This window comes from Triticum aestivum, chromosome 6B (genome assembly GCF_018294505.1).
Source record: "Triticum aestivum cultivar Chinese Spring chromosome 6B, IWGSC CS RefSeq v2.1, whole genome shotgun sequence".
Lineage (NCBI taxonomy): Eukaryota > Viridiplantae > Streptophyta > Magnoliopsida > Poales > Poaceae > Triticum > Triticum aestivum.
Window position 1 is genome coordinate 591,767,908 of NC_057810.1, and position 13,462 is coordinate 591,781,369.

A 13,462-nucleotide genomic window follows, 5' to 3' on the forward strand; every position below is an offset into this window, starting at 1 on the left:
AGTTAGGACGAACTGTCATTTGTTTAACTAGCTGGCACTATGTTCAGATTGTGTGTGGTAAGGTCACCACTAGTTAGAAGTGGTGACACCACCTTATGCAGGTTGCAACCAAACACCATGTCATATGTGCACCTAATGCAATGCGGACAACCAAGCGTTGGGTCAAAAATGGTTGTCTCGTGCAACTAGGAACATGCAGGCAACCAAACTATGTGCATCTGTTTTTTTTGGCCTGCATCCCCTCAAACCGGCTCAATAGAGCCAGGCTCGTCGGGCCAGGCTGAGTCGGCAATGTAACCAAACACGCCCTTGGTTTCTATCATTTAGTTTGGGTTAGGATTTTCCTCACATGGATGACACTATCTTTAAATTGGCCCTTCGGACTCGGATCCATCTTGATTGTGTTTGTGGATACGTAGTCTGCGGAGTTTTGACGTAGATTCCTGCCGTCTTGTTCGGACGATGAGGTCAGGATTTCTAGTTGTTTATGTGCAACAATGAGATTTGATGTCAGACACTTAAGACCAATTAAGAGTACAATGGCGACAACGGCATTGTTCCTTAGGGTCACGTGCACAAAAACTTTTCGACTATCATCATCATCAAGGTCTGACCAGCTTCATTAAGGAACGGGGCTGCATGTTAAAGACTCGTTCTAGTGGATGTAACGACCGTTTGTATGGTCCAAAATCTTGTTGTATTTTTTTACTATATTTTAAGAACTTTGTATTTCTAATGATCTGGATCCCTTTTGAAATGGAAATAATGAAATGGATTCGACCGAGCACACTCAGACGAATACGTTTTTGCTGGGCACAACACATCCGGGTCCGAGCATTCCACATGATTCCCTTTGCTTCAAGTATTGACACGTCCCCGCATGATGGGATCCCCGCAGGTTGGATGTGTCGGCCGTATAGGTGGTATTGTCTCCGTCACGAGGTGGCCGCCGCCGGAAAAGGATGCCCCCGCCGCATCACCACCTCGACGCTGTCCTTGCGCGTACGTGCTCGCCGTTCCGGCCCCGGCCACGCGTCACGTCGCGTCTCACTGTTAGTACCTTTCATCGGCTCACGACGACGTCGACGGCGTAGCTAAATTACCGTCCCGAGATCGCCGTTTGTTCTGCAGTAAAAGAAGACAGACCATTGCTGGTACCTACCAGTACCACTGCAACTTCTGACAACGAACCTGCAGATCCGTGGATTCTGGAGGGCGTCAGGACCCTGGACAGATCGCTTCGTTGCAGGGGTATTTCCAGATCCCAATCCCCGTTCGCTTGCAACACCGGAGAGCACACATCGAGTGTCGTGTCCGGCAATGAACAGCAATATACAATGAGCAGCACAGAAACCCGGCCCTCGGGTGGCCGGTCAAAACTCGCGTAGGCCATGGCTTCCCATGTTGTGATCTGCAGCGGCGGCGGTCGTCCGGCTATGGGTTTGATTGCATCAGGAACGGTGAGATCAGGTCACGGGCGCCCGTCTGCAGACCAGACCAGGCCTGGACCGGACCGCCGCCTAGAACAAACAAACGACACACACGCTTGCATGCGCTTGACTGCTCCTCTGTCTCTTCTTCTCCACTAGCCACCCCTCAAGGCGAGGCACACTGTCAGATTCTTCTGAACACCATGACCTGACCGCCGCCACGCCCTGGTGACTTACCAGAGAACTGCGTCAAGAGCAGCAAGAGAAATGCACGAAAACGCCAGGCGCAAACAGGAATTACTACGAAAAGATAGCACGCAATTTGATGTTGCATTGCAGTCCAGGTTCGGTTCTCCACTGGGGCAGGAGAGGAAACCACTATGTTCCATGTGTCACATGGCATCCTCAGTCACCGGCCACCGCTGGCGCATCACCAACAACAACAACTTCCGGCTACCCATCTGTATACACGCACGGGCGGTTTAAACATGGTGGACATGTGCCAAATATATGTGGCACATCACTAGCAGCTAGTATAATAGAATAAGCTAATGGCCGCCCGACTATGCTGCGGCGACGGCGTCCCCGGCACCGCCCGAGCCGCCGCCGCTGCCGGACTGGTCCGACGGGGCCTCTCGGATGGATGTGATGGTGCAGTTCTGTTCCATGAGCTCGTCCTTCTTGATCTGATGCTCCCGGCACTCCTGGCTGCAGAATGCCACCTCGCCCCTGCACGACACAGACAGACAAGGGATCTATCATGTCACAATGTCACAAACATCTTCGGAATAATTTTAAACCTTCTTTTATTGCAGTAAAGAAACCATGCATCTTTTTTACTCATGTGTTTATGTGGTCGATGACAGATTGTGACAATTAAAGAAATACCTGCAGGAGCTAGATGGTACCTAGTGACCAAGTTTATGGTATGATAATCAGACAACAACTCATATGATTGGCCGATTAATATTCTTTAATGGGTTGCTTAGGGGAGCACAGTATGTAGCTTGACTCTTGACTAGTAAACTAAACCTAAATGCATCCCAATAATTTTATATTTTGGGACATGACAGTTCATACATGATTCAGGGACCAAAATTAAATGAGGAAAAAAAAACTATGAGCACACCATGCACCAACAGTACATGTCTGATTAGCAAATACATACACCGAGTAATGGTACTATTAATTAACATGGCAGAGCAAGCCAATAATGTATCGGCAACAAATAATATGCCGAGAGAAAAGGTTCGCATCGGCATATTCTGAAAAGAAATACAGGAGGGAATAAGATTCATACTATGAACTAATTAAGAATTGATGGACTGCTTATACTAGCGTCGAATCAGCATTACCTTTCTAATGAACGAGGTTCGTCAAATCAGTACTCGCCTAAATTAAACAGTTAGAATTCCAAATAATTAGCACTGGATTTTCATAACTGAAAACGGATCATGAATAACCCACTTGCATATATATAAACCAGGAGAACCGAGACCGTCACGGAATTTCGCATCTAAGCAAGCATGTCCGCAGAATCGTAGGCTGCCGGCAACATGATAAGAAGATTCGATCTAGGTGCAGTGCAACCCTGACGTGGAAAACGAGCGAGCGGCGCGGAATTCGCACCGCAAAGCAACACGGGGGATTGATCGGCGCCTGGCCAAAAATCACCAGCAGGCCACCGAAAAGGGACAAAAATGGAACCCATGGCCGGAACACGAGGAATTTTACCAGACATTTCCGAACAGAGAATGGGAAAGCAGGGACGCCGGCGGTACCTGTAGATGTAGGTGTCCTCGCCGGGGCCAAGGGGCTTGGCGCAGAAGCCGCAGGCCGACAGGAACGCCGCCGTGATCATCAGCCCGGCGAAGGCGTCCCTCCTGGGAGAGGGGTAGCCGCCGCCGCCGCCCGTCCCCACCGCGCCGGCCGACACGGAGGAGGACGGCCGCGCGGGCGCCTGCCTGTCCATGTCGCCGCCGCCGCCGCTCCCCTGGCGCACCTGCTTGGGCACCGACGGCATGGACGCCAGGCTGGTCGTCCGGCGCATCAGCATGCTCCTCTGCCGCTTGCCGAGCATCTCGCCGGGTCGGATTCGCGCCGAGCTCGCTGGCTCCCGCCCCGCCGCTGTCAATCTCTGATTCGGTACGGCGGCCTTTCTGTCCCACTGGATGGTGGGGAGAGGGGTTTTGGGGGAGGAGCAGCGGGGCAGGGGCATAAAAAGAGGAGGAGGGGCCGGGCGCGTCAGATCTGGGCCGTCCACTCCCCACTCGAGACACCTGGACGCTTGTTGATCTGATGGTTTTTTGGCATGGAATTATAGCGATTAAGGCACATTGTTAGGGTTACCCCTTGCGCCGCCCACATGTCTCTGTGCCGTAAAACCATCCCTTCTCTGTTAATCCAGGACGGGAAATGGCTGCTCTATGTTATGTGCACGATGGTTTCTGCTGTGGTGGAGGAAAAATGGCTGCTACGCAGGATCCTAGTATGATATTTGGTGTTAGAAGAAGTACGCTCTTTGCTTGAAAAACGTTCTTATATTATGCAACGGAGAAAGTAATAAAACCGAATAAATCTATTTTATTTGATGTTAACATAACACAGCATCACGTTATTATGATCCATGTTGCTTTTTTTATTTAATCAAGTTGTTTTATTCTCATTAATTTGATCTATATACTGGTGGCATGAGAGTTTCGCGACGCACACTTACGATGGGAGATATGTGGGCTGCGCGGCCCGTTGCTACGCGTGACTAGCCTAGATCAAGGAAACAATAGTGGAGTTCAGGTCGTGTTCATCCGTAATGACGGCACGCCAGATTTGGATTCACTCACATCGTTTTGGGGAGTACTTTTAATAGACGGGTGGCGTTATGTGGCTTGATAGACTGACGTCAACTTGTGTCTCACTTTTTCGTTGGAGCACTTATCTGGCACGTCATACATCTGGCTTCGAGCTAGAGTATGACTTTTGTTTTTGTCCTTTTGCATGTGTTAGCATAGATATCATGACAAACAAGATTTACGTTACACCACTTTGTTTTTTGTTTTTTTGTGTGTTTTTAACTTTTCCCGATTATTCACGGACTAGGTGAGGCTCTAAAATCACCACAATTGTGCACCCCCACCTACCCCCCACTATGACATATCACAAGAATCCAACACAAGTTCACATTATCATGACCAATGGTTGGGCCTTTTTTGTTTTCACTAATGTTTTCTATGTATTTGGTGGCAGAGTTTTGTAATTGTTAGATCAATGGCCTTTGGTGCCACTGTTGGGGAACGTTGCTTGAAAAAAAAAATGCATACGCAAGACCTATCCATGGAGATGTATAGCAACGGGAGGGAGAGTGTGTCTACGTACCCTCGTAGACCATAAGATGTAGTCGAACTTCTTCGCGGTCCAACTGATCAAGTACCGAACGTACGGCACATCCGCGTTCAGCACACGTTCAGCTCGATGATGTCCTCGCCTTCTTGATACAGCAAGACGTGTGAAGTAGTGCATGAGTTCCGCCAGCGCGACGGTGTGGTGACGGTGTTGGTGATGCTATCTCCGCAGGGCTTGGCTTAAGCACTACGAAAATATGACCAAGGGACAAAACTGTTGAGAAGGGCGCCACACCCTCTCCCACATATATATAGGTGGGGGAAGAGGCAAGGCAGCCAGGAGGCGCCCAAGTGGGGCCAAATCCCACTTGGGCTCCTGCCCCAAGCCCCCCCCCTTTCTTGTTTGTGTGCAGGAGGAAGGTAGGGGGTGGTGGCCCCCCCTTTCCTTTCTCTCAAGAGGAGGGAAAGGCAGGAGGGGACAACCCTCCCCCTTTCCTTCCCCTAGGGTCGACGACTAGGGAGAGGGGCGCGCCAGCCCCCTTGTGGGCTGTTGTGTCCCTCCTCTTGGCCCATTTGGCCCATAGACCTCCCCGGGGTGTCCAGAACCCCTTCCGGCGATCCGATGACTACCCGTTGCACTCCGAAACTATTCTGGTGTCTAAATAGTATCGTCCTATATATATCAATCTTTACCAATGGACCATTCCGGAGCTCCTCGTCATGTCCGTGATCTCATCCGGGGCTCCAAACAACATTCGGTCACCAAATCATATAATTCACATAACACTATATTGTTAACGAACGTTAAGTGTGCGGACCCTACGGGTTCTAGAACTATGTAGACATGACCGGGACACCTCTCCGGTCAATAGCCAATAGCGGAACCTGGATGCCCATGTTGATTCCTACATATTCTACGAAGATCTTTATCGGTTGAACCTTATGACAACATATGTAATTCCCTTTGTTTGTCGGTATGCTACTTGCCCGAGATTCGATCGTCGGTATCTTCATACCTAGTTCAATCTCGTTACCGACAAGTCTCTTCACTCGTTCCATAATACATCATCTTGTAACTAACTCCTTATGGACTTTGCTTGCAAGCTTCTTATGATGTGTATTGCCGAGAGGGCCCAGAGATACCTCTCCGATACTCAGAGTGACAAATCCCAATCTCGATTCATGCCAACTCAATAGACACCTTTGGAGATACCTGTCGAGCATCTTTATAATCACCCAATTACGTTGTGACGTTTGATAGTACACAAGGCATTCCTCCGATATGTGGGAGTTGCATGATCTCATGGTCGAAGGAACATGCATTTGACATTCAAGAAAGAAGTAGCAACAAACTGAACAATCATATGCTAAGCTAAGGGATGGGTCTTATCCATCACATCATTCTCCTAATGATGTGATCCCATTATCAAATGACAAATCATGCCTATGGTTAGGAAACCTTAGCAATCTATGATCAACGAGCTAGTCTAGTAGAGGCTCATTAGGGACATGGTATTTTTTATGTATCCACACATGTATTTAAGTTTCCGGTCAATACAATTCTAGCATGAATAATAAATATTTATCATTATTAAGGAAATATAATAATAACCATTTTATTATTGCCTCTAGGGCATATTTCCAACAGTCTCCCACTTGCACTAGAGTCAATAATCTAGTTCACATCGCAATGTAATTAACAATCAAAGAGTTCTAAGGTGTGATCATGTTTTGCTTGTGAGAGAGGTTTCTAGTCAACGGGTCTGCAACATTCAGATCCGTGTGTACTTTGCAAATATATATGTCTACAATGCTCTACATAGAGCTACTCTAGCTAATTTCTCCCACGTTCAATACGTATTCAGATTGAGACTCAAAGTCATCCGGATCAGTGTCAAAGCTTGCATCGACGTAACCCTTTACGACAAACTCTTTATCACCTCCATAACCAAGAAACATTTCCTTAGTCCTCTTTAGGTACCTAAGGATAATTTTGACAGATGTCCAGTTATCCACTCCTAGATCACTATTGTACCCCCTTACCAAACTCATGGCAAGGCACACAACTGGTCTGGTACACAACATGTCATACTTTATAGAACCTATGGCTGAGGCATAGGGAATGAATTTCATTCTCTCTCTACCTTCTGTCATGGTAGGGCTTTAAGTCTTACTCAACTTCACACCTTGCAACACAGGCAAGAATCCTTTCTTTGACTGATCCATTTTGAACTTCTTCAAAACTTTTGCCAAGGTATGTGCTTTGTGAAAGTCCTATTAAGTGGCTCGATCTATCCCTATAGATCTTGATGCCCAATATGTAAGTAGCTTCACCGAGGTCTTTGATGTCTACTACACAACTTATTCCTTGTAGACGTTGTTGGGCCTCCAAGTGCAGAGTTTTGTAGGACAGTAGCAAATTTCCCTCAAGTGGATGACCTAAGGTTTATCAATCCGTGGGAGGCGTAGGATGAAGATGGTCTCTCTCAAACAACTCTGCAACCAAATAACAAAGAGTCTCTTGTGTCCCCAACACACCCAATAAAATGGTAAATTGTATAGGTGCACTAGTTCGGTGAAGAGATGGTGATACAAGCATAATATGGATGGTAGATATAGGTTTTTGTAATATGAAAATATAAAAACAGCAAGGTAGCAAGTGGTAAAAGTGAGCGAAAAAAGTATTGCAATGCTTCGAAACAAGGCCTAGGGTTCATACTTTCACTAGTGCAAGTTCTCTCAACAATGATAACATAATTAGATCATATAACAATACATCAACGTGCAACAAAGAGTCACTCCGAAGTCACTAATAGCAGAGAACAAATGAAGAGATTATTGTAGGGTGCGAAACCACCTCAAAGTTATTCTTTCCGATCAATCCATGGGCTATTCCTATAAGTGTCACAAACAGCCCTAGAGTTCGTAGTAAAATAACACCTTAAGACACACATCAACCAAAACCCTAATGTCACCTAGATACTCCAATGTCACCACAAGTATCCGTGGGTTTGATTATATGATATGCATCACACAATCTCGGGTTCATCTATTCAAACCAACACAAAGAACTTCAAAGAGTGCCCCAAGGTTTCTACCGGAGAGTCAAGATGAAAACGTGTGCCAACCCCCATGCATAAGTTCACAAGGTCACAGAACCCGCAAGTTGATCACCAAAACATACATCAAGTGGATCATGTGAATATCCCATTGTCACGACAAATAAGAACATGCAAGACATACATCAAGTGTTCTCAAATCCTTAAGGACTCAATCCTATAAGATAACTTCAAAGGGAAAACTCAATCCATTACAAGAAGGTAGAGGGGGAGAAACGTCATAACATCCAACTATAATAGTAAGGCTCGCGGTACATCAAGATCGTGCCAAATCAAGAACACGGGAGAGAGAGAGAGAGAGAGAGAGAGAGATAGAGATCAAACACATAGCTATTGGTACATACCCGCAACCCCGAGGGTGAACTACTCCCTCCTCGTCATGGAGAGCACCAGGATGATGAAGATGGCCACTGGTGATGGTTTCCCCCTCCGACAGGGTGCCGGAACAAGGTCCTGATTCATTTTTGGTGTCTACAGAGACTTGCGACGGTGGAACTCCCGGTCTAGGTTCTGTTCTGGAAGTTTGGGGATATGTAAGAGGTGTTGGCGTTGGGAACAAGTTAGGGGGGGTCCCCGAGTCAGCCACGAGGTAGGGGGCGCGCCCAGCGGGGTAGGGCGTGCCCTCCACCCTCGTGGTTGACTCGGGACTCTTCTGGTCCATCTCCGATGCTCCGTGGGCTTCTTCTGGTCCAAAAATAATCTCCGTAAATTTTCAGGTCAATTGGACTCCGTTTGATATTCCTTTTCTGCGAAACTCAAAAACAAGGAAAAACAGAAACTGGCACTAGGCTCTAGATTAATAGGTTAGTCCCAAAAGATCATTGAATATAAAACATATATAATAGCATGGAACAATCAAAACTTATATATACATTGGAGACGTATCAAGCATCCCCAAGCTTAATTCCTACTCGTCCTCGAGTAGGTAAATGATAAAAACAGATTTTTTTTGATGTGAAATGCTACCTAACCTATTTATCAATGTAATTTTCTTTATTGTGGCAAGAATATTCAGATCCATAAGATTCAAAACTAAAGTTTAATATTGACATAAAAACAATAATACTTCAGGCATACTAACAAGGCAATTATGTCATCTCAAAATAACATGGCCAAAGAAAGCTTATCTCTACAAAATCATATAGTCTGGCTATGCTCCATCTTCATCACACAACATATTCAAATCATGCACAACCCCGATGACAAGCCAAGCAATTGTTTCATACTTTGATATTCTCAAACGTTTTCAACTTTCACGCAATACATGAGCATGAGCCATGGACATGGCACTATGGTGGAAGAAAATATGGTGGTTGTGGAGAAGACAAAAAGAGGGAGATAGTCTCACATCAACTAGGCGTATCAATGGGCTATGGAGATGCCCATCAATAGATATCAATGTGAGTGAGTAGGCATTACCATGCAATAGATGCACTAGAGCTATGAGTATATGAAAGCTAAAAAAGAAACTAAGTGGGTGTGCATCCAACTTGCTTGCTCATGAAGACCTAGGGCATTTGAGGAAGCCCATCGTTGGAATATACAAGCCAAGTTCTATAATGAAAAATTCCCACTAGTATTTGAAAGTTACAACATAGGTGACTCTCTATCATGAAGATTATGGTGCTACTTTGAAGCACAAGTGTGGTAAAAGGATAGTAGCATTGCCCCTTCTCTCTTTTTCTCCTTTTTTTTGTTTGGGGGGGGGGGCTCCTTTATTGGCCTTTTTTTATATATTTTTTATTTTTAGTTCAGAAGCTCATCCCGATTTGTGGGAGAATGATGGTCTCCATCATCCCTTCCTCACTGGGACTATGCTCTAATAATGAAGATCATCACACTTTTATTTACTTTGACAACTCAGGAATTACAACTCGATACTTAGAACAAAATATGACTCTATATAAATGCCTCCGGCAGTGTACCACGATGTGCAATGGCTCATGAGTGACACATATGAAAGAATTATGAAAGGTGGCTTTACCACAAATACGATGTCACCTACATGATCATGCACAACAATATGACAATGATGAAGCGTGTCATAATAAACGGAACGATGAAAAGTTTCATGGCAATATATCTCGGAATGGCTATGGAAATGCCATAACAGGTAGGTCTGGTGGCTGTTTTGAGGAAGGTATATGGTGGGTGTATTGTACCGGCGAAAGTTGCGCGGCAGAAGAGAGGCTAGCAATGGTGGAAGGCTGAGAGTGTGTATAATCCATGGACTCAACATTAGTCATAAAGAACTCACATACTTATTGCAAAAATCTATTAGTCATCAAAATGAAGTACTACGTGCATGCTCCTAGGGGGATAGATTGGTAGGAAAAGATCATCGCTCATCCCTGACCGCCACTCATAAGGAAGACAATCAATAAATACTTCATTCTCCAACTTCGTTACATAAGGTTCACCATACGTGCATGCTACGGGAATCACAAACCTCAACACAAGTATTTCTCAAGTTCACAATTACTCCACTAGCATGACTCTAATATCACCATCTTCATATCTCAAAACAATCATAAGGAATCAAACTTCTCATAGTATTCAATGCACTTTATATGAAAGTTTTTATTATATCCCTCTTGGATGCTTATCATATTAGGACTAAATTCATAACCAAAGCAAATTACCATGCTGTTATAAAAGACTCTCAAAATAGTATAAGTGAAGCATGAGAGTTCATAAATTTCTATAAAATAAATCCACCGCCGTGCTCTAAAAATATATAAGTGAAGCACTAGAGCAAATGACAAACTACTCCGAAAGATATAAGTCAAGATCAATGAGTAGTCGAATAATTATGCAACTATGTGAAGACTCTCTAACATTTAAGAATTCCAGTTCTTAATATTTTCTTCAAACAGCAAGCAAAACAAAATAAAATTACATTGCAAGGATATTACATATCATGTCAAGAAGCAAAAACTTAGGCTCAATCAAAACCGACCTATAGTTGTTGAAGAAGAAAGGTGGGATGCCAACCGGGGCATCCCCAAGCTTAGATGCTTGAGACTTCTTGAAATATTAATTAGGGATGCCTTGGGCATCCCCAAGCTTGAGCTTTTGTGTCTCCTTAATTCCTTTTATATCATGGTTTTCCTAAATCTTAAAAACTTCATCCACACAAAACTCAACAAGAACTCGTGAGATAAGTTAGTTAAATCAATGCAATAACCTTATCATTCTCTACTGTAGCAAATCACTAAAATTATTATTTGATATTTCCTACTAAATGCCTCTGCATATTTAACACTCATATCCTCAAATAGAATCATTAAACAAGCAAACATATGTAAACAATGCAAGCATAACAACAATCTGTCTAAACAGGACAGTCTGTAAAGAATGCAAGAGGAATCATACTTCCCGAACTCCAAAAATTCTGAAAACTTACCACACTGTGGAAAATTTGTTGTTAATCATTGTGTCAAAATTTCAAGATTTTATCATGTTCTGACTATTCACCAATATTCAAAACATAACAGCAAACGTTCTGATTTCGAAACAATAACCTATAGACTTGTAAAATAAGCATGGTAAAGGCTATACTTGACTTTTTTATTGAAATAAAAGATATAAAACATGTCTCTGAATAACAGCAAGCAAATATAAATAAAAGAAAATGATGCTCCAAGCAAAACACATATCATGTGGTGAATAAAAATATAGCCTCAAGTAAATTTACCGATGAACGAAGACGAAAGAGGGGATGCCATCCGGGGCATCCCCAAGCTTAGGCTCTTGGTTGTCCTTGAATATTACCTTGGGGTGCCTTGGGCATCCCCAAGCTTAATCTCTTGCCACTCCTTATTCCATAGTCCATCGAATCTTTACCCAAAACTTGAAAACTTCACAACACAAAACTCAACATAAAACTCGTAAGCTCCGTTAGTATAAGAAAATAAATCGCCACTTAGGTATTGTTGTGAACTCATTCTAAATTCATATTGGTTTTATATATACTGTATTCCAACTTCTCCATGGTTCATACCCTCCGATACTACTCATGGATTCATCAAAATAAGCAAACAACACATAGAAAACAGAATTTGTCAAAAACAGAACAGTTTGTAGTAATCTGGAAACTTTCCATACTTCTGTAACTCCAAAAATTCTAAAAACTTAGGTCAATCTAGGAAATTTGTATATCAATCTTGTGTAAAAAATTCAGATCAAAAGTATGTTCCAGTGAATTTTCAAAAATCCTGGACTTAGCACAAACTTTTCTATTTTTGCACAGAATCAAGTCAACCATCATCCACACTATCCCAAAGGCTTTACTTGATACTTTATTGAAACAAAAGCTATAAAACATGATTACTACAGTAGCATAATCATGTGAACACACAAAAACAGCAGGGGTAAATATTGGGTTGTCTCCCAACAAGTTTCTTTAATGCCTTTTAGCTAGGCATGATGATTTCAATGATGCTCACATAAAAGATAAGAATTGAAACACAAAGAGAGAATCATGAAGAATATTACTAGCACATTTAAGACTAACCCACTTCCTATGCATAGGGATTTTGTGAGCAAACAATTTAAGGGAGCAAGAATCAACTAGCATAGGAATGCAAAACAAGCATAACTTCAAGATTTTCAACACATAGAGAGGAAACTTTATATTATTGCAATTCCTACAAGCATATATTCCTCCCTCATAATAATTTTCAGTAGCATAATGAATGAATTCAACAATATAACTATCACATAAAGAACTCTTTTCATGATGCATAAGCATAGAGTTTTTATTACTCTCCACTTAAGCAAATTTCTTCTCATGAATAGTTGTGGAAGCAAACTCAACAAAATAACTATCATGTGAGGCATAATCCAATTGAACATTAAAATCATGATAACATGTTTCGTGGTTATCATTATTCTTTATAGCATACATTTCATCACAATAATCATCATAGATAGAAACTTTGTTCTCATAATCAATTGGAACCTGTTCCAGAATAGTGGATTCATCACTAAATAAAGTCAAGACCTCTCCAAATCCACTTTTATCATTATAATAAGATTAAACACCCTCCAAAAAATTGGGATCATTACTTCCTAAAGTTGACACTCTTCCAAACCCACTTTCATCAATATAATCATCATAATATGGGCATGTTTTAATCATAATAAATATTCTCATCAAAACTTGGGGGACTAAAAATATCATCTTCATCAAACATAGCATACCCAAGCTTGTGGCTTTGCATATCATTAGCATGATGGATATTCAAGGAATTCATACTAACAACATTGCAATCATGCTCATCATACAGAGATTTTATGCCAAACATTTTATAGACTTCTTCTTCTAACACTTGAGCACAATTTTCCTTTGCATCATTTTCAAGGAAGACATTAAAAATATGAAGCATATGAGGTAACCTCAATTCCATTTTTTGTAGTTTTCTTTTATAAACTAAACTTGTGATAAAACAAGAAACTAAAAGATTCGATTGCAAGATCTAAAGATATACCTTCAAGCACTATCCTCACAGGCTACAGCGCCAGAAAAGAGCTTGATGTCTACTACACAACTTATTCCTTGTAGACGTTGTTG

At 42.8% G+C, this 13,462-nt stretch overlaps 1 protein-coding gene across 1 annotated transcript; it reads right to left on the minus strand.

Annotated features, from left to right (window-relative positions):
- Window positions 1-1,741: 1,741 nt before the first annotated feature.
- On the minus strand, window positions 1,742-3,609 carry LOC123134518 (FCS-Like Zinc finger 7). The gene is made up of 2 exons (XM_044553762.1): window positions 3,212-3,609; window positions 1,742-2,159 (listed from the first exon to the last, which is right to left on the minus strand). Exons 1-2 carry the CDS (start codon window positions 3,508-3,510, stop codon window positions 1,994-1,996), a joined length of 465 nt encoding a protein of 154 aa, XP_044409697.1. The 5' UTR covers window positions 3,511-3,609; the 3' UTR covers window positions 1,742-1,993.
- Between the last annotated feature and the right edge of the window lie 9,853 nt (window positions 3,610-13,462).

What these genes read in the sequence shown, in the direction of transcription:
- LOC123134518 (XM_044553762.1), bottom strand. Translation starts at nt 3,510, where the DNA reads ATGCTCGGCAAGCGGCAGAGGAGCATGCTGATGCGCCGGACGACCAGC. An exon ending in GAGGACACCTACATCTACAG is followed by an intron (nt 2,160 to 3,211) that starts GTACCGCCGGCG and finishes TGTGTCGTGCAG; the next exon opens with GGGCGAGGTGGCATTCTGCA.